This window comes from Pagrus major, chromosome 4 (assembly GCF_040436345.1).
Source record: "Pagrus major chromosome 4, Pma_NU_1.0".
Taxonomy (NCBI): Eukaryota; Metazoa; Chordata; class Actinopteri; order Spariformes; family Sparidae; genus Pagrus; species Pagrus major.
In genome coordinates, this window is record NC_133218.1 from 29295036 (window position 1) to 29313980 (window position 18945).

The window sequence follows — 18945 nt, forward strand, 5'->3', positions numbered from 1 at the left end:
AGAAAATGTATTTGAAAAATATCTACAAAAAGATAGATCACATCTTGTCTGTATCACCTAAAATCAATAAAGATTATCACATTTACAACAGATACATTTAGACACAATTATCTTATTAAAAGTTCCACATGACTCTCTGTCTTCCCACAGTGTTACTCTTATTATTGAAACAAGCCAAAGTGCACCCATACAACTGACATGACATCTACTTAGTCCAACTCTTCCTCATCTACAACCACACCCAGTTGCTCCTCTCCAAAATTTGAGTTTTATCTATCTTACTTCAAACAGACAGGGTTAATTACATCCCTTGCAACTGTTAGTATATATATAGATATTTTGTGATACTTGTAAAACTGTAAATCTAAATTTCTTGAATGTTAGCTTGTTAGTATGCACCCTGTGTTAGTCAATGTTGGAGCATAGTCATGTCCCCAGTATAAGCTTGAATCAGAGCACTTTAATGTACAGTTTATTGTATGTGTGAGAATACAAACTCATCTGCAAAGAAAAAAAACAATCCCTGGACTTGTTCTTACGTTGCAACCTAGATATTTTGGATATGAGGTGGTGAACAAGGAACCTCCCGAACAGAATTCTTCCTACTATTAAATACTATTCTTTTATAACTGTTATTTGTAATTGCCCTTTAGTAATAAGCTTGATTGCTGATTGCAAATTTACTTGAGTGCTCCTTTGATTGAATGCTGTTTTTTTAATTGTCTGTTGCGACAAAGACAGGAGTGTCAACGCCACGCTCTTTGTTATTGTTCGTTTGACATCTGATGGAGGTCTGTCACAAATGTTGTTTTTAAAAAAGTCTTGGCTCTGTGTTTGTGTAGTTATGTATATGTACTTATCCTGTGCATCGTTACCAGTGAAAGGCTGTAGACTATAATCTGTGGCTCGTGTCCTTCTCCCACTATACACCAACACTGAATCGTTTCCTCTGCAGTTGTACCGACTTTCACTGGTGGGACAGCCATCTAAGTAGACTCTAACAGAACGGCGGGAGGCAACGAAGAGATTAACACTTTGACTGAGAGGCAGGTTTGTTTCATCACTTCGTATGGTAAGACCCCTTATGCAACCTCCTAGGCCTGTGAAAGAGCAAAGGAGAAGAGGAGGAGAGAAGAAGAAGGAGAGGAAAAGCAAAAAGGGAGGCGGAGAAAAAGAGGAGAACAGAGAAGAAAGGGGAGGAGAATGTGAGAAGAGTACATCTTTCTGAAAACTTTGTTAAACTCATGTCTCCATTTTACATTTTAAATAGTTAAAGTAAGCACCATCGTCCCCAACTCTGATATTTACATGGTTTACGCTCATACATTATAAACTAATTCCCTTAACTCCTGAGGATAATGAGGCCACCGTTATATTTAATATTAAGTTGAATTTGTCAAATACCAGGATAATAACTTTGACTCCTGGTTGGTTCATTTAATGCTTTCCAGATAGAGCCAGATGCTTTGTTTCACAAAACCATCTGGAAAGGAGCCGGTAGAAATTGTTTGGAAAAGGACAGGCACTTCAAAAAACAATTGGCAGGTGATGGGACAAACCAGCTGCACCAATCACAAGTCTTCTAGGTCAAACACCTGCACTTTGTCTGAATGAACTTATACTATTTCTGTATATACAGTATATCTCACCGTGTTTGTGACTTCTGCTGTCCAGAGCAGGATGTATGAGCTCCGTGGGCACGCCCCCCAAGAATAACGGAGAATCGACTCTTAGCCTCACTGCTCCTCCCCTTGTCTCCTCTGCCCAGTCATTGACTGCAGCAGAGATAAGCGAGCCACGTTTTGCCAATGAAAACGGTTTCCAGTCTCCATCACAGTAGCTAAGCCCCACCCACATGCTGAGTTCAGTCACATGACCTTCAGAGGCAAGAATGAAGGACAGGAGACCGCCTTCCAGTTCCACCTAAAAATACACACCAATAAACAAAATATCACAAGTTGTCACGTATTTCTTGTGTTTTAGTTGAGTAATCACAGCATTCAAACAATAATTTATGTTGGGTTTGTGCAACATACCAGCATGTAGTCGTCAGTTTGTGTATTGTATGTGAAGAGCAAAAGTGCATTGAGCTGGTCTGTTCGGAAATCCATAGAAATTTCAAAGTCCTGTCCTCCACTGAATACATCTCTGTCCATCTCCAAGTAACCTAAAACAAGGAGGAAGTGAACATAACATTTTATAAGAGGCTAAGGGCTACAGAAAGGAAGCAACTTCTTTCACTGCGTCGGGAATATGTAAAGATGGTTTGTACCCTTTATTTTGCAAATATAAAGTTTGAATCATGATTAAAATGTGCAACATGTTTAAGTTTAAAACATTTTTGTCACAAATATTCAAAAGTGACAAATAGAGGATTGGATGAGTAGGCCCTTTACAAAGCAATAATGGAGGAAATGTGCACTGATGAACCTGATCTTTCACACAGAGACCAATTAACTTATCATCATCATATTTATCAACATGAAACAACAACCTCATTATCACCAACATCAGCAGCAAGCAGCTTATTAAGATATAGTGCTGCCAGTGTATTACGGATGCTAAACATTTACTTAAAGTTGTGTCTGAAAACAGCTTGCTCATGAAAAAAGATTTTCTCTGCAATGCTAATACCCTGTTGCATGTTATGTTGATATATCACAGTATGAGGATTGTGCTACAATGTACATTATTATTCCACATAACCTTTTATATTATACACAACAATGGATAAGATCCTACCATGACCCAGAAAATGGGCTCCATCCACATTTTGAACAGGGCACCCCTCCCAGCTTTCATAAACTGCCAACTTCTTTGTGGCTGTTGTCCAGTCCAGAGATTTCCATTCCTCTGAGGGGCCATCAGTCATCTTAAAACTAACGTCTCTGAGGCAACCAGAGAAACCCTGTTGCACTAACCGGGCCTCACCTGGTAAGACACACAAGGATATGTTCCATAACTCAAAAAGGTTTTCACTACATGCTATAAGAATGACTAGAAGTTACCAACAATCAGTGCCTGAATATGAGAATGATGATAAATTTTATACAGGCAGTAAGTTGGTCTGGTTGTAGTGAGGCTGGACCTCAACAAGGAGACTTTAAAATGTTTATATCTGTACCTAAATTACTTGAGGAAGATAGAGGACTCCTGCGTAATCCAGGGCTGTAGCACTAGCTGCCTCAAGAGAATTCTAGCAAAATATAATTTCCTCCATTGAGAATAAATAAAGGTTTAAAAGAGTCAACCCAAATTCAGATGTCCAAAATGCGTCACATCTATTTAAATGTTAAAAAATGATTAATGAGTACACATTTTCAAAATTAAAAGGGGTGATGATGGACTTACCTGAATCCTCTCTTAGCAAAGTAAAGTCTTCAGGCAGCCCTCCAATGAACACCCCTGTGTTCTCACCTATAATTGTGCTGCCACTGGAAGCTGATGCACTTCCTGGTGACGGTGGGGCAAAACAAAGTGTGGAATTATGTACTGGTGAGAGTAAATATGAAACCAAAGCATTCAGGTGAAACAAAAAGGGACACATTTGAATAAAGGGATGGAAGATATAAGACGGAGCGGGTACACAGTGGGTAAAAGCAACCAAAGGGAGAGTGAGAAAGTAGAAGAGTTAGACTAAATAAGCAAAGGGTTATGTTCTGTACAGAAAGAAAATTAATAACGCATTTGTTAACAACTGTGTGTTTCTGTGTGTGAAGCAGTATTTTTCTCATCAGACACAGAGTGGCTGGGATTAACCTGACTAATACCTCCATACAGAGCTCGGGGATTTACATACATAGAAGCACACATATACACACATACAGTACTTGTAAGTCTCCCACTGCATGTGCGCATCCTCGCATATATGAACGAGCATAAACACATTTGCATTTAAACACACACCCACACTTGAGCAGATGCACATAGTGGTCAGTATGAATATGAGAAGAGTTACCTCTGTATTGATTGTTCACAACGATTGTTCCCACGGCCCCTCGCCTCATAGCTATGATGCTGTGCCATTGTCCATCATTGTAGCGGCGCCCTCCATCACCCTGCACACTCACAGCCACCGCTGAGCCCTACACACACAAACATACATATAGTATAGGCAAGAATGAAAACAAATATACATTAAAGGTGTTTCATGCATCAAGTTGACGGATCCTTGTTTTCTAACTCTGACCAGGTCTCACAACTACGTTTCATACAGTAATCACTTAGGTAATTCTGTGACCTCTGGCTCAAAAGAGGCCACTTTTCAAATCATAGCCCAATCAAACATGCTCACTTTGTTACATTTTAAATTATCGCTTCTTTATCCCTCTGTTGTGCGAACAAGGTTAGACATTAAGGATCGATGACACACATCGCACACACACCACCCTCAAGAGGACACGAACATGCACATATAATCATCAAAGTGTTGTTACGGGGCTTTTTGCTACCTATTAAGTATGACATCATTGTTGTGATCAGCTTTTAGCAAGTAGGCAAAGAGTAATGTAGTAAAACAAGAGTAACGGGTACGTGCACACTCACACAAACAACATACAGTATATCCACACACAGACACACACACAGTGATGAAGATTTAATGATGAGATCAATAAATGTATGAATGCCAGAGTATATCAGCCTCTGACATCTTTACTACCATCTCTAGACAGCTCTACTTAACAAGACAACATGGGAGGAGTCTCTCCAGCGCTCTCTCTCTCTCTCTCTCTCTCCTTCCCTCTCTCTTTTGCACACACATGCACACACACACACACACACTCCGTTTGAATCCCTCACCTGAGAGATGCAGGCAGGGGAAGCAACTAACACTCAATTCTTCCTGAAACTACAACTGAGGTGCTCTTTAGCAAGGCCTTTAGAACTGGTGGGCAGAAACCTGTGACAACAGTGTTGGTCCCTTAAGCCTGCAATGTTGTACAGCACTTGACTGAGGTGTGTGTCAATCGTTGTGTGAGAATGCCCAATTTCTTGAATACACAGTATTAAGTTGTTTCTTACTCCTACAATAGATGACATTTGGATTGTTGTTTCCACTTCTGTGTCCTCGTGTCTCACTGTCTCAACTGAAGCGTCTCGTGCCTTTCACATGTTTTCTGTTTCCCATTCTTGTCACAGTCATTTCACTACAACATATTGCAAACTTAATCCAGATCCTCAGCAGTGTAGATAAATAAAAAATGTTGGTTATAATGGTGTTGACCTTCTGTCCACATCACAGTGGCATTTTCAACCACCAGCTTTTCAAAAACTCCTCAGGGATCTGTTATAGGCCCTCACATTTTCTCTATATATATTTCACCTCTTGGCCAAATTATACGCAGGCATGAAATTCACTTGTACTACTACGCTGATGATACACAGTTGATGTGCCTGTGAATACAGGGTTCCTGTCTGTCCCCACAGCTAAAAGCAAGTCAGATGGTTCATAGCCTTCCCCTATTGTGCCCCCCTCCTCTGGAATAATCTTCCTGTTGATGTCAGTCCAACGCTGTTTAGGCCTTAAAATGTGTCCTATTGTCCTAACTTGTAGTTAGTGCTTATTCTTCGATTACCTCAGGCCCTCTACCTGCTGCCATTATATTTCCAATGGGTATGTGTCAGTCTCAGGGCATCTATTAAGCCTAGTACTAACAGTTTTATATTCCTGTCCTGCTGACAAGATTACCGTGGACTTTCTGAAAGCCACTGCATCTCTCTAACCCTGTTGTGGCCGACAAGCAAAGCTGCGTGCCAGTACATGCATTGAACAGACAGTGACAGCTAACTAGCTAGTGTTAAAATCTGTAATGAGCTCTACACCTGTATTACAAGATTACAGCCTGTGACAGACACTGTAGTTACCAGTTGCTACATACACCTCTATAGACTGAGGCAACCAGTGGTCCATGAAACACCACTCACCTGCATCAATAGAGTGTAAACTGTGTCTGTGTGAGTGTGTGTGTGTGTGTTTTGGCATTTGTGTTAAACAGTTTGTGACAGTAAGTTAACTCGAATGTTTTGGTCTCTATCTTCTACGTGTGAAAGGAAAGGAAACACTTTTGAGTGCTCATGTGCTTCAGTGTACTGTGTGTGTGTGTGTGTGTGTGTGTGTGTGTGTGTGTGTGTGTGTGTGTGCGTGCGTGCGTGTGTGTGGCAGCACATGAGCACATATTTATGAGCATATCACTTTCCTGTGTCATGCTAAATTACCCCCCCTGCACTAGTAATCCCATTAGGCTAGCTCAACAGGCTAATAGGGGGAAGTAATGGGCCCAGCTATATGTATCTAGGGGAACACTAATAAGCCGTGACACCACTCCCACTGTTAATTACCCCAAACTAGCCTAAACAAAGGAATCAACCCAGTTGGAGAAGACACACATACACTACATCCAGCAGCACACACAACCGCAGACACACACATTGACACGGCGTGTCAACATATACCACTTGCACACAGAGATACATCCCATGGTTACATTTTGATCAGGTCTTTTTGATAACAAGGATTGTATAGTGATAGCGATGAGGAACGAAAGTGTAAGTTTGTGTGTGTGTGTGTGTGTGTGTTTGTTTGAGTGTGTAATTAGTTGGTGGCCTCATGGAAGTATGTGTAATCATCTCCCATCATCACTTTCATCATCGAAGTCGTTGACTCTTTAACCCCTCTACATGTGTCTGTATGGATGGATAAGGAAAGCAGGGCTGTGTGTGTGTGTGTGTGTGCGCGCGCGCAAGGGTGCAAAGCTTAATTAGCTTGCAATTGGTATTCACGCGTGGTGACTGCAGGGAATGAGTTAATTGCAGTCCAATTCAAACGTTGACACACTTTCAAAGTTTTTTCCCCTCTCCCTGTCTCCCTGACAGAAACCAATGAGGGGCTACAGATCACATTTATTAGATGAGAGCAAGTGAGAGAGAAAATGGGAGAGAGACAGGGAGAGAGATGGGTAGAAAAAGAGAGGAAGACAGAGACAGAGGTGGATCAGAGGAAGAAAGAGAAAAAGACAGGTGAAGGTGAGCAAGTTAAGTAAAGTGAGCAGAATGAAATAATAAAGTAAGAGATGAAAACAAATAGGGGATGTGGATGAAAAATATACATGAATTAGTAAAACTAAATTGTTTAAATGGCCACTAAGGACACTTCTTTGTGCTCAAATTCTTAAAATGTGTACGAAATAAACTTGACTTACCTGTGGATCAAACAGAAAGTAAGGGATTCCGTTTTTGATCTGAATGGCCAGGAACTCTTCCTGATTTCCCGGAGAGAAGGCACAGAGCAGCAGGCCGTCTGGGGAACGAGTCTTGAAACTCAACTCGACACCTGATACAAAGCAGAGTAGGAGACAGAGTTAAATCTTATTTAATTTGTCCTCAGGAATTAATTTAACAAGGGCTAAACAAGACATTCAATACATGTCAAATTTTAACATACTGTTGTTAAAACAATTAATTTAAAATCTGACAAAGCGGGGAACCATGCAATACGTCCCTTTTAAGACTTGAAACAGCACTTGAACCTTTTAAGCTCTGCTGGAGCCACTTAGCTGTACATCTGTAGTGTTCCAGTGTTAAATCTGACCATTCAGATAACAGACAAAGCCCATCGTTACCATCTAATCTAAAAAAGATGGTCTTTAATTTTCTGATCACTTTGAATATAATAAAGGTAGGCCTCTTCTGGCTCCCTCTTTCTGACACTTTTACACTTTAATTTGTTCAAATCCATAAGATGAGTAGGGTAAACCCCTAAAAATACCACTTGCACAATACTCCAGAAAAGGGGCCAGAATACCATAGCATAACCTTCACGCCAGGCCTATTGTGTTCATCAAATTTTGCAGCCAGGTATACCCTCTATGTCTGTTTTCAAGTAGAAAAAGAAAGAGAAGGAGTGTGTACATGTATTTCCTGTCTCAATCAAGTTCACCATTTTCAAAATGCACCAAAGCTCTAAAATGACTTCATTTTCAGTGAGAGCCAACCATCTAGGATAATCTTACCACTAAGACATTTCAGGCAAAACATGAATTTCAGAAGACTTGCCTGAGCAGACAGACCTATTCCTCAGATAAAAGCTCTCATCTGTAATCTCCTGCTTTTATCTCCTGAAGCCACAATATTCGATTTTAAATCATATGAAAGATAAAGACCCCAACATTCTTTAAGCCCATTAAAGTTTCCCTCTAAATCAACATACTATTGGTAATTGATTTATGAGAAACATTACAGGCTTCCAGCACATTTCCCTCGTGTATTTTCAAGTTTCAACACTTTCTCAATGAAGGTTTGCAGGCAACTTATAAAAGATTTACTAAATAAATCACGAGAGACCATTAAAATGTTCAAAATCTATATATTCACATAACAGTTTTCCTTTATCTCTGTGATAAAGCCCAATTATTCTTGAGCAGCAAAGTAGCTGACCAAACGGTGGCATCTACTGTGTCATTCCAACACAGCCGTCCTGCGACTTTTTAATGGTGGGGTGCCTCATTTGTTTATGCATAGTGTGAATCAAAGCTTCAGCAATGTGGGAAACTTGTGGGTTCTTAGACCAGCAGGACCTCTAACACACATACTCTCTTTCTCTCTCACACACACACAGAGTAAAGCACAGAATTCATCCAGCGTGCTGTCTTGTCATGTTACTATGGATCAGAGATTGGATCTTAATCCACTACTAGATCCACACAGCGACACAGAGGATGTGATTTTATGTGTGTGTCTGTACGTGTGCGTTTCCTCAGCTCTGTCTGTCTCTGAAGGGAACAGAAGTGTGGGAAGATCTGAGGAGTTGAATGGAGGCAGTCCGGGGTTCATTTGAAGCCGGTGTTGGCAAAATAATTAGTGTGTGAATTCACTTAACATAGAGAGAAGTCAAACAGTTACATGGCAAGCTCAAGATGAATACAGATTTCAAAGCTCCCGGTTTTCACACCATTTTGAATGAGAAATACTTTTTCTGTGTTGTTACCTTGGATCTATTTGAATCTGGATATATCGTTATGCTAATAGTTGACATATAGCAACTAACTTGCACTTGTCAATTCAAGTCGATCTTATTTATTTAGCCCATAATCTTAAATCTATCAGATGTCTTCCATTAAAAAAGATTCCATTTGTCCGGCCAACCCTTTCTGATATAAAGCCTGTAGGTCTACAAGCAGCATCACAGTGAGTGTTGGCAACAGCCCTGGCAGCAGGTAGATGGGTTAGAGGTGCGTATTTGGGGGACTGATCCTATAACAGCATTGATGCCAATTCAATGTATTCACATTGTGCATTTGAGGCAACATTACAGGAAGAGGTGGGGAAGGAAATGTTTGCCATGCTCCTCTGTAATTTAACTAATTGTTCCAGACAGCATTTTAACCATTGGGAAATAACAGCATAGGTTGGTACAGACATGGACATTCAGCAAGACGAAGCTGTAAGTGAAGCGAGAGGCCTCCCCAGAAGAGTGCAGGAGAGTTATAGGGGACATCTCCAGGTTATCTCTATCTCCGATCCTAAATTAACATCTGCTGAGCAATCATAGCTAAAAAGACGCTTCTTTTGCCTGAGAATCAACACATTTTTAAAGTTTTCTGCAGTATATAAGTCAAGTCAAATCAAGTATTAGCTTATTGAAGATCTATATCTAACTGTTAAGAGCTAATTTGCCATACTTTTAATGGTGCGAAATTGCCAAAATGTAAACAAATTCAGGCAATAAAAACAGGGCTCCGAAAAGAGTTGCAGTAGATACCTGTAGCTGTCATTAAAACAGCACATAGGATGAGCTCCTACTCTGCTGATGGCTCTTGGTTTTGGCATGTTTCCATCTATCAAATTAGCAAAAAACATTTTTTACTTCTTAATGTTCACACAAAAGTCTAATTTTACACTGAGCTGATACAAAAGGAGAGAAAGTAGAAGGCCTCAAGAGATCTAGGACTAAGAGGACTAGGAGATCGCTGAAAAACAGTGGGTAATTGCAGCAGTAATTATTACTGTGGTTGGGGAGGAAAATTATCCTTATATTGTATTTGCGCCAGATGGGATTAAAATTACTGACCAGCATAGGTGATGTTAAAATCACCCCACCTCTCTTGAAGAAGTAAATCCAGTCTGAATGGGGCTTAGACAGAATCTTTTTACTTTTGCCAAACATCATATTATATCAAAATGTGGCTCAGAACGCATCACATGTTTAGCATTTCCATTTAGTCTAGGATGCAAGTGATTTAGATGATGAACTGTGTATACTATATACATGTGACAGAATGACAGGAAAGAGTTGTGGGGTGAAAAGCACCTTGGATATAAACAAATGTAAAATTGTCTCATTTTGACAGTGCACATATGAACTGAATATCAATAGTGCACAAAATCAATAGTTTACTTTGGTTAATGATGTATAACAAGTCTAAATGGAAATAAATGTACAATAACTGTGTTAGAAGTACACAGCTGAGACAAAGACGTTCTTTACATTTGGACTTGCATTCTGCGCATCAGGCAGGCATCTGTCATTTACATTCATGACCTTGTCACCACAGAGATGAGTGAAGTCATGACAGATACGTGACATTACATTATCCCCCTTTAACCTTCTCTCTGTGGCACTCTCTCCTGATCTCTCATACCTTCTTTCTTTCTTCCATTCGCTTTTAACCTTCCTCTTCTCTTTCTTGACCTTTTCATTCTCCCTCTCTCCACCCATTGCCTCATCTGAATGTGTTTTCTATCCTTGGATCTTTATCTGTTTTTTTCTTTACCCCTTTCACTCCCAACTCTGCTCCTTCGCACGTCTCTTTTCAACATTGTAACACTGTCAACAGTTATTCTTTGTTACTTGTGACTGTAGACATATGATAGGGGATTTTTGACCTCACCTTTGGGATATGAGATATTAGATTTTAGCTAATATAATAGTTAATGTTAAATTTTGTTGTGTTTGAAATTTTTAGTCTATTCTAAATTTGGTCGACTTATTGTTGATGCTTAACTCTAACTAGAGGCCAGCCGATACTGGGTTTTTGGGGACGAGGCTGATACCAATATTTGGGAGTAAAAAGGTCCAGTATCGATATATATCAACCAATATTCTTATATTCAAAGAATATATACATTCGCGCTCTTTTTTTCAAGCACTTTCAGTTGAACATTTCAAGAATAAACTTTTTGAGTAAACTGAAACAGTAAACTAATAATTTAATAATTATAAGTTACCCCAAGCATATTTTTCTCCATTACGTGCTGTAAAAAAAAGTTTTAATTTCAGCACATATCTGATAACATATGCGCTGATACCCATATGTCAATACCAGCCGATTATATTGTCCAAACTGATATATTGGACAGGCTCTAATTGTAACAGCATTTTTGTCTTTCTAAAGGTCAATAAACAACAACAAACATATAATCAAACTGAGATTTCTATAGAGGACCTGGACATGAGAGATACATATTCCATCACACACATATACTATCCCTGTACACATGAGACAGGCTGATGGGAACTTAGCACACTCATAGGATTTGACAGTGGAAAAGTAGCATCACTATTGTTCCTGCCTTATCAGCACGGACGTTTATGTAGATTTTATAGGATACAAAACCGCTGTGTGCAATGGTCAGGTACATTAAATGGTGCATTATATCTTCATATAAAAGAATGTTGGGCAATATTTTGCTGTAATGCATAGTGCTCTTCTCCGCTGTCTTATGATGAACCCAGCACTCCAGAATGCCAGTTTCCTCTTTGAATATATTATTCAGAGGTCTAATCCAGCATTTCCAAAAAGCAGTAATAAGGTAAGGAATGTTTAAAATACTTCTGACCTTATTTGAAATATGTAAAGGTGACTACTAATGTATCTTTATATATACATTTGTTGATCTTTGAAAGAACTGAGCATTTTGTGTACACGCTGTTATAATAACTTTTAAAAGAGTTACATTTAAGGTCACAATAGACAACTGTTGGGTGTTTGGATACAATATGCAGCATGTTTGTGTGAGTCTGTTGCAACAGGGAGGGATAGACTGTCAACACATGCTCAGCCAAAGTGTTCAGTCCAAATGTACAGTATCTGAGTGATACTGCTCGTGCTCAGCATTACTTCCTTCAGATTCCCCCACAGGACTTGTGCTACTTCACACTGACAACCACTTTGGAGCCATCAACAGACAAACCTGAGCATACATCATGACAGGTGTCTCTGTTACACATACAGAGTACATGCAAGCACACACGCACATGCTCAGTAAGCACCTGAGTTTCACAGGTACACACGTGCTCAGTATAAACAAACTTTTTCCACAGCAGACCTTCATTCCTACATACAAAACATGTCACAGCCTAATGTTAAACATTTGATAAATTCATGATTGTAAAAAAGTGACCACATCTAAATCATTTAATTACTTTTAAATTTGATATACCATAATGATACAATGAACTTCACGGCCTGTGTCAGCCCAGCTTCTTTTCCGGCCGGAACATGAAGAGTATGAAAAAGGATTACTTTGAGAGACCTTTGTCAATAAAACTAACCTGTGCTGTTGTGTTAAAATGTGAAAGTTTTTTTCACGAGTGATATATTACTTAATGTACTGTAAAGAATACGATTTATGACCTACAAGTACATTAAACCAATTATATTCACACCATCAATTCCAGAGTTGTTAAGAGAGAGAATTATGTTGTTTAAATTGAGGCTTTTGTAAATTAAAAATAATAAAGGACTGTTTTAAATTGAGTTTATTGTTCAAACTTAATGTACTGCTCTAACTGTGCCTAAGTGAACAAAGAGGATTTATGTTATATTCTACAATATGCAATACTAACTAGTCACAATATTCAGCCATTTTTAAGTATAATCTCATTTATTAGGTAGTATTGTTTCATATGTTATTGTATTGTTTCTCCTCTTTCTGTCTCAGTAAACAGTGGAGGTTGTGTGCAATCATCTACACAACATAACCTGAATAACTCCAGTCATGTTAGCTCTGTGCTGGCATTAATCAGAGCCTGGCGTATTAATGAGAGCGCGGCAGCTAGCTAATTACACCCATAGATTCTGCAGCAGCCCATTAAATATACAAATGACAGAATTAAAGAGCCCAGCCTCTTCTGATTAATCTTTAAATGGGGAAAAACTAATGATGTCTGTGCAAACTTTCCCTTCACACATTTCTCCCCCTCTCCTCTCAACGTCAATGCCTGGCAATCAATCATATTAATTAAGGAAAAATAATTTGTATCATTTAACATTTCCCTCTTTCCTGCTCAGTTGCTGCAGTGGTGCAGCAACAGTGTACTGTATTAGATGTGTCTGGAAATTATCCAAGTCTATTTGTTCCTGCATTCATATTTTTTTTTTTTCAGCTTTTTTTTCGAAACTATGTTTGTGATGTTTCATCTCTCTTCATTTGCTGTGGGTTGTAGAAATACATCCAGATTAGTGAAAATATGAGCAGGCCGTCATCCTCATTTCAATCAGCCCATTTCAGACTCAAATACCGAACAATTACAAATGAGGAGAGAGAACTGCATAATCTGTTTTGAACCAGTATCCATTTAAATAGATTATTGAATAATATTGTTTTCCACTCAGAGCTGAGATGCACAGAGTCGTTAATTCAGACAGGAACATGGAGAGCAGGGAGTCATATTGCGAGGCTTTAGATACAGAGGCATTACGGATAAGATGAATGGACTAACATGCATTTATGGAAACAACCACTTACAGGGTATTCATAATCACAGCATGATTGCATATGGTTATAATCCTGTTTTATCTAAAGTAAGATTCAGTGTAGTAAATATTGACCTCAAGTGCCCTAAATTCATTCAGCATTATGAAGCATCGTCAATCACAAGTGAGCAGACTTATCATTTATGGAAAGCTCCACAATAATTGCACATGGAAAGCAACCTATTTAGCCAAAAATAATTTAAGTATAGAGGCCATAAAATTACAGGTGAAAGTTCAACTATCATGTGATTTTACATGCTACATCTTAATCTTATGATTTAAAAAAATTGGCCGTGCTCAACAAGGTGCTCTTAATTCACATTTCAGGAAATGAGAAAGCCTGCAGGAAAGAACCTGAATGAGCAATTTATGGAAACAACATATTATTAAAATTCCCAGAATGGTGCATAATGTTGATGGAGAAAAATGATCTACGTTTTCCATCACTGCTGCCATTGGAGAAAAAAAGAAGCTCATATATGAAGTTTTTTCAAGACTCAAAAGAACCCCATTTCCAAGCGATGCACAGTCAAAATGTTGAGATGTTTTCTGGATGAATTATGAGGTGTTGTAATTTGAAACTGAACTAAAGAGACTATAGAAAGATTTGACTTATAAAAATGTACAGTTGTCATTGTCTGAGTTACTACGTTTCCACCAGGCATCAACGATTGACGAGTCTCTCCTCTGTGATCAATTGACTCTCGAGGGGGCATTACACTGCATTACATTCATAATCCAATTTGGCTTTGATTTGTTCGCTGTTCCATGCGCTTCGATGGGAATAATTGTCTGTAGATGATGCTATTAGTATTGATGGTTGTAAAAGGGCGATGGTTTGAGGACTGCCGACACATTCATGGTCCAGAATAGATCCGGTCTGAAAGTGATTGTCTGATCCATTACCCTTTATGAAGGAGGAGAGTGGAGGAGATGAGAGGCACCCCTCGATAGCAAAAATCATCATCTATTTGCTGGCAGTATTTAGAGACATCTATTTACCTTTGTGCTGAAGGGACATGGGTAAGATCAAAAGTCATCATTTGTTGATGTGGGATAAAAACACAGCGAGAGACAGCAGTGAATAACAACCAGGAACCATGAGAAACAAATAAAGACATAAAACAGCTGTAGGGATTGGTTATCTTACCAGAAATGGGTTTTTACTGAATTGCATAAAGACAACTGGACATTGTTTTACCATTCAGCATCAAAATAGCACCAAGGAAAACATTACATTTAAGAATTATACTGTGACCCATATTATTTTATGGAAGTAAGTTTGTAGAGGACAAAGAGGAGGTCAGAAGTGTGACATCATTATAACAATATCTGATCTGTGATCTAACTGTAATCCAAAAAAGGCTTGTTAAGTATGCATGCTCTACTTCAGCCATACCCTGCTTCACATTCATATAGTCATGCACATTCAGACAACTCACATCCATAAGAACACATAAGTTATCCTCTGTGGGTATGAAGTCTCTAGAAGAGGTGAACGCGAGAGAACTTATAACATCTCAGTGTTAGTAGTAAATAATACAAGATGTTCTGATAATCGAGTCTCTGCTAAAAAGTAGAGGCATAAAGTAATTAAACTACCAACTTAAATGCTCTACTTAAAATAGTGAATGTCTTCATATGTTGAATTACTGATTTATTGTCCGAAAAAATCTATAGATATTAAAAAAATAAATAAATAAATTCAGTTTTTACCCCCCCACAAAATCGAAAATATATTATTATTCTAATAACTGATCATTCTAGGTCATTCATTTGATTTGAACTGATTATTTTTTTCTCTTTTAGGGCAGCTTGCCTCTCTACTTTCATTCTCTCTCAATCTCTATGTGACCTTCAAAAGGGCCTTTGTTAAAAATGTATTTTTTAATGACCAGTCAGTGAAGGATACATTTGTGTGTATAAAAAACTGTTAATTAATTAATAAAGCTGACTTGTTGTAGTTAAGTTAGAAAAATAAATGAAAGTGGTCATTCTATTTTTTATCAACCTGTTTCTTTCTGTTTCTTTTCCTCCTTTTGATTCTCAACTTTTTTCCTACATTCTGATCTCAAAAGCCACTAAAAGGTCACCCTCTCTCTTCTCTCTCTTCAGTATATGAACACTCACATACTGTTTGGGCTGTAAGCTCCTAACATTTCAGATGTAAAATGAACGGTACATAGAGCCCGAATTTGTGGGAGGCAAACATATTTGGGTATTTTATGCAGCAAGATTATGTGACCGACACAGAGAGCTTTGTTGACTCAATTATGGCTGATCACAGTCACATAAGGATTACAGATGAAAACTTTGATCTGCAAGTCAGGAATTTGTCATCAGTTTTAGAAAACTAGTTGAAACTAGAGAATGAAAATACATTTTTGACATTTTGTTATACAGTTTTAACGTGGCTTGTAAATGTTTTTATCTAAGGCCTAAATTTAAACATTATGTCCACACAGAAAGACATAACTGGTGATACAAGGTTTGTGCAGGACAGTGAAGTAATCTCAAGTGGCATCGAAGAGCTTTGCCCGCTCAAATCCCACTGATTAGTATCAGCAGTCATTAATTATGAGCGTCAGACTGGGTGATGTTCTCAGATGAAGCAGAACATGTTTGGCTGTGCAGCTCAACCCTCTAATGATGCTGGTAAACAGAAAGATAATTGTCCTTTAAGATGACTGGGGAAGTCATTCTAAAAGAATGTCACTAGAAGACTGAACAACACAAAAACATACCAACAAACTCAGGCATGTGTGCGTGTACATGCAGTATATAGCAATACAGACACATGCTTTTGATTTTCTGAAACACACACACACACATCTGCATGTACCTAGACATACTTTCTTACCTGTGAAGTCTGTGTTGACAGGAAGCGAATCACTGGGAAACTGGTAGTAACTGTTTCCAGAGAATCTGGTTCCTCTGACAACAGGCGCTTGTGGGTCAGACAAAGAGACATCTGTCCTCTCCACCTGGAAAAAAAATGGTTAATATGTAACAAAAATATAATATTAATAACTAGAACAGCACTCAGTATAGCACATACCTGCGCCAAGGCCCAACAGTGCCCTTTTATACTCAGTCATAGATACCAGCCACCCAAATAGGTCTTATTTCTCTCTGCATTTATCAATGCATTATTCATTATTCAAGATCCACAAAAATGATCTCTCTCTGTAAATCTCACAATGTTAAAGAAAGTACGAAAAAGATTCCTGGATTTGTCCCTTTTGCCAGATTCTAGGCTGAGACCCATCCTCCATTTCAGTTTTGTTGAAAACCATTTAGTAGTTTTTGTGTAATCCTGCCAACAATCCAATCAACCAACAAACAAACAAACGGCCACAGGTGAAAACATAACCGGCTTGGCAGAGGTGATAATAATAAAGCAATAAAAAAGCTATTACAGCAATAACACTCAAGTGTTTATTTTAGGGTGGTCGAATTGTTGATTAAAACCAAAACTGCAGCCATAAATTGGGAATTATTATGTGAATAATATGAAATCACATGCTGAAATTCAGTGAAAATCATACACTCGTAACTTGGTTCAAATGTCAAGTCTACAGCCGTGCTAGCAGCACGACGAGGCTTGGCTTTATCTATGTACGCTGACATTCTTACAGACCTGATATATTGGGTGTGGTCCATTGAGTTGCGCTGGGTGGTCCCAGTCTATCTGAATGGTGGTTTCATTTACTGGATGTAACCGAGGTGGAGACAGTCCTGTTGGAGCTAAAGAGAGAAGAAGAAAATGAGAGACTGAATGTCACCTCAGTGCAATTAACAACATTCCTGATACTTTAATCAGATATTTAAATTATGTGGATTTGTGAACTGCCTCTTTACTTTTAACAACTCTGTGTTTCGTTTGTTAAATATATCTAAAATGTGAGTTCATAGAAACAATGTACCAAACCTACTCAACATACTCAAAAGTATTTTAATGTTGTGGTTGTAATCATTAATAAAATGATTCTGTGATCTTGACGTTTTGTTTTTCAGTAGAAACATGTCTTTAGCTCATTCCTCTCATACCTTCTATGTGTCTAGACTGGACAAAAGTCCCATTTCATTTAACAGAGGGTCAATTTAATTTCCGTCTTTCACTTTAGATGTTAAATTAAATGTCCTTTTGAAACATACCGGTAGCGACTGGAGCCGCTGCTTCAAAACGTATCATAAATAAATCAACCGGAGACTGGCTGATATGGTGAGAGGAGATATATAAGAATGGAGAGAGAAATATAGCAAGTGATGGACTGGTGTAGAGATGGGAAAGATGTGTGTGCATTAAGTGTCATTCCATCGTTGTGCTGCTGTGTGTATGTGTGTGTGTGTTTCAGTAATGGTCTAAATGGTCTGTGGTAGGAGTAAATTAGCTCTCGGTGACACACATGCGGACCGTCTTTAGTGTGAGTTCTAATAGAGCTCTTAAAAGGGAAGTGGACAGCTTGTCTTAGACGGCTCATCTTGCCACATCAAACCATAAATTACTGCCAATCGATAGCTTACCAGTCTATTGAAATTGAGCTATGGTGACATTTAGAACATTGACTGTGCCACACACACACACACACACACGCACACACGCACACACGCACACACGCACACACGCACACACATGAAAATGTAACAATGTGACTGCTTCAAAATTACAGAACACTCTTTAAGATGGGAAGCAGTTGCCTGTGACAATCTGTAGAAGATGTGTATCTTGCGAACAACTAAGCCTTTCAGTATATGTACATGTTTTGAACACAAGCCAGAGAAATCCAGTGGCAAAGTGGAGCATGCTCCGCTGGTTTTGAGGGTTGATCAGACTGGACTGACCTCAGTGTAGTGATGTGTCCCTGGGTGAGGTCTGACTGTGAGATTGAAGGGTACTATAACTGATTTACTCAACCTAGTAGAGCTATTGTCACTTATGATGGCACTGGACATCAGTTAACACCCAGGAAGTGTGTGTACTACACAAAGAAAGCTTAAACTGGACTGGTTTTGACAACTATAAGGAAACATAGCTTGTCTTCTCTTTCCACATTCAATTTCTATCATGTGGTTGAAGTTGATGAGAACATTATCATGCATTAGAGTACTCAGATTACTTTTTTGTAGTAACAAGTAACATAACACATTAGTTTTGAATTCAAGTAACCCATTATGTAGTCACGTTTTC

At 38.7% G+C, this 18945-nt stretch overlaps 1 protein-coding gene across 1 annotated transcript in view; it reads right to left on the bottom strand.

The window, feature by feature from the left end:
• Positions 1-18945, bottom strand: part of ush2a (Usher syndrome 2A (autosomal recessive, mild)) — a 196771-nt gene that overhangs the window by 117492 nt on the left and 60334 nt on the right. Inside the window, exons 27-35 of the mRNA XM_073463862.1 lie at positions 17395-17501; positions 16615-16738; positions 7200-7330; positions 3959-4085; positions 3352-3453; positions 2743-2931; positions 2037-2167; positions 1650-1923; positions 876-1100 (exon numbers count right to left, since the gene is read on the bottom strand). Of these exons, the coding sequence (XP_073319963.1) occupies positions 876-1100; positions 1650-1923; positions 2037-2167; positions 2743-2931; positions 3352-3453; positions 3959-4085; positions 7200-7330; positions 16615-16738; positions 17395-17501 (1410 nt within the window). The remainder of the gene's footprint in view (positions 1-875; positions 1101-1649; positions 1924-2036; positions 2168-2742; positions 2932-3351; positions 3454-3958; positions 4086-7199; positions 7331-16614; positions 16739-17394; positions 17502-18945) is intronic.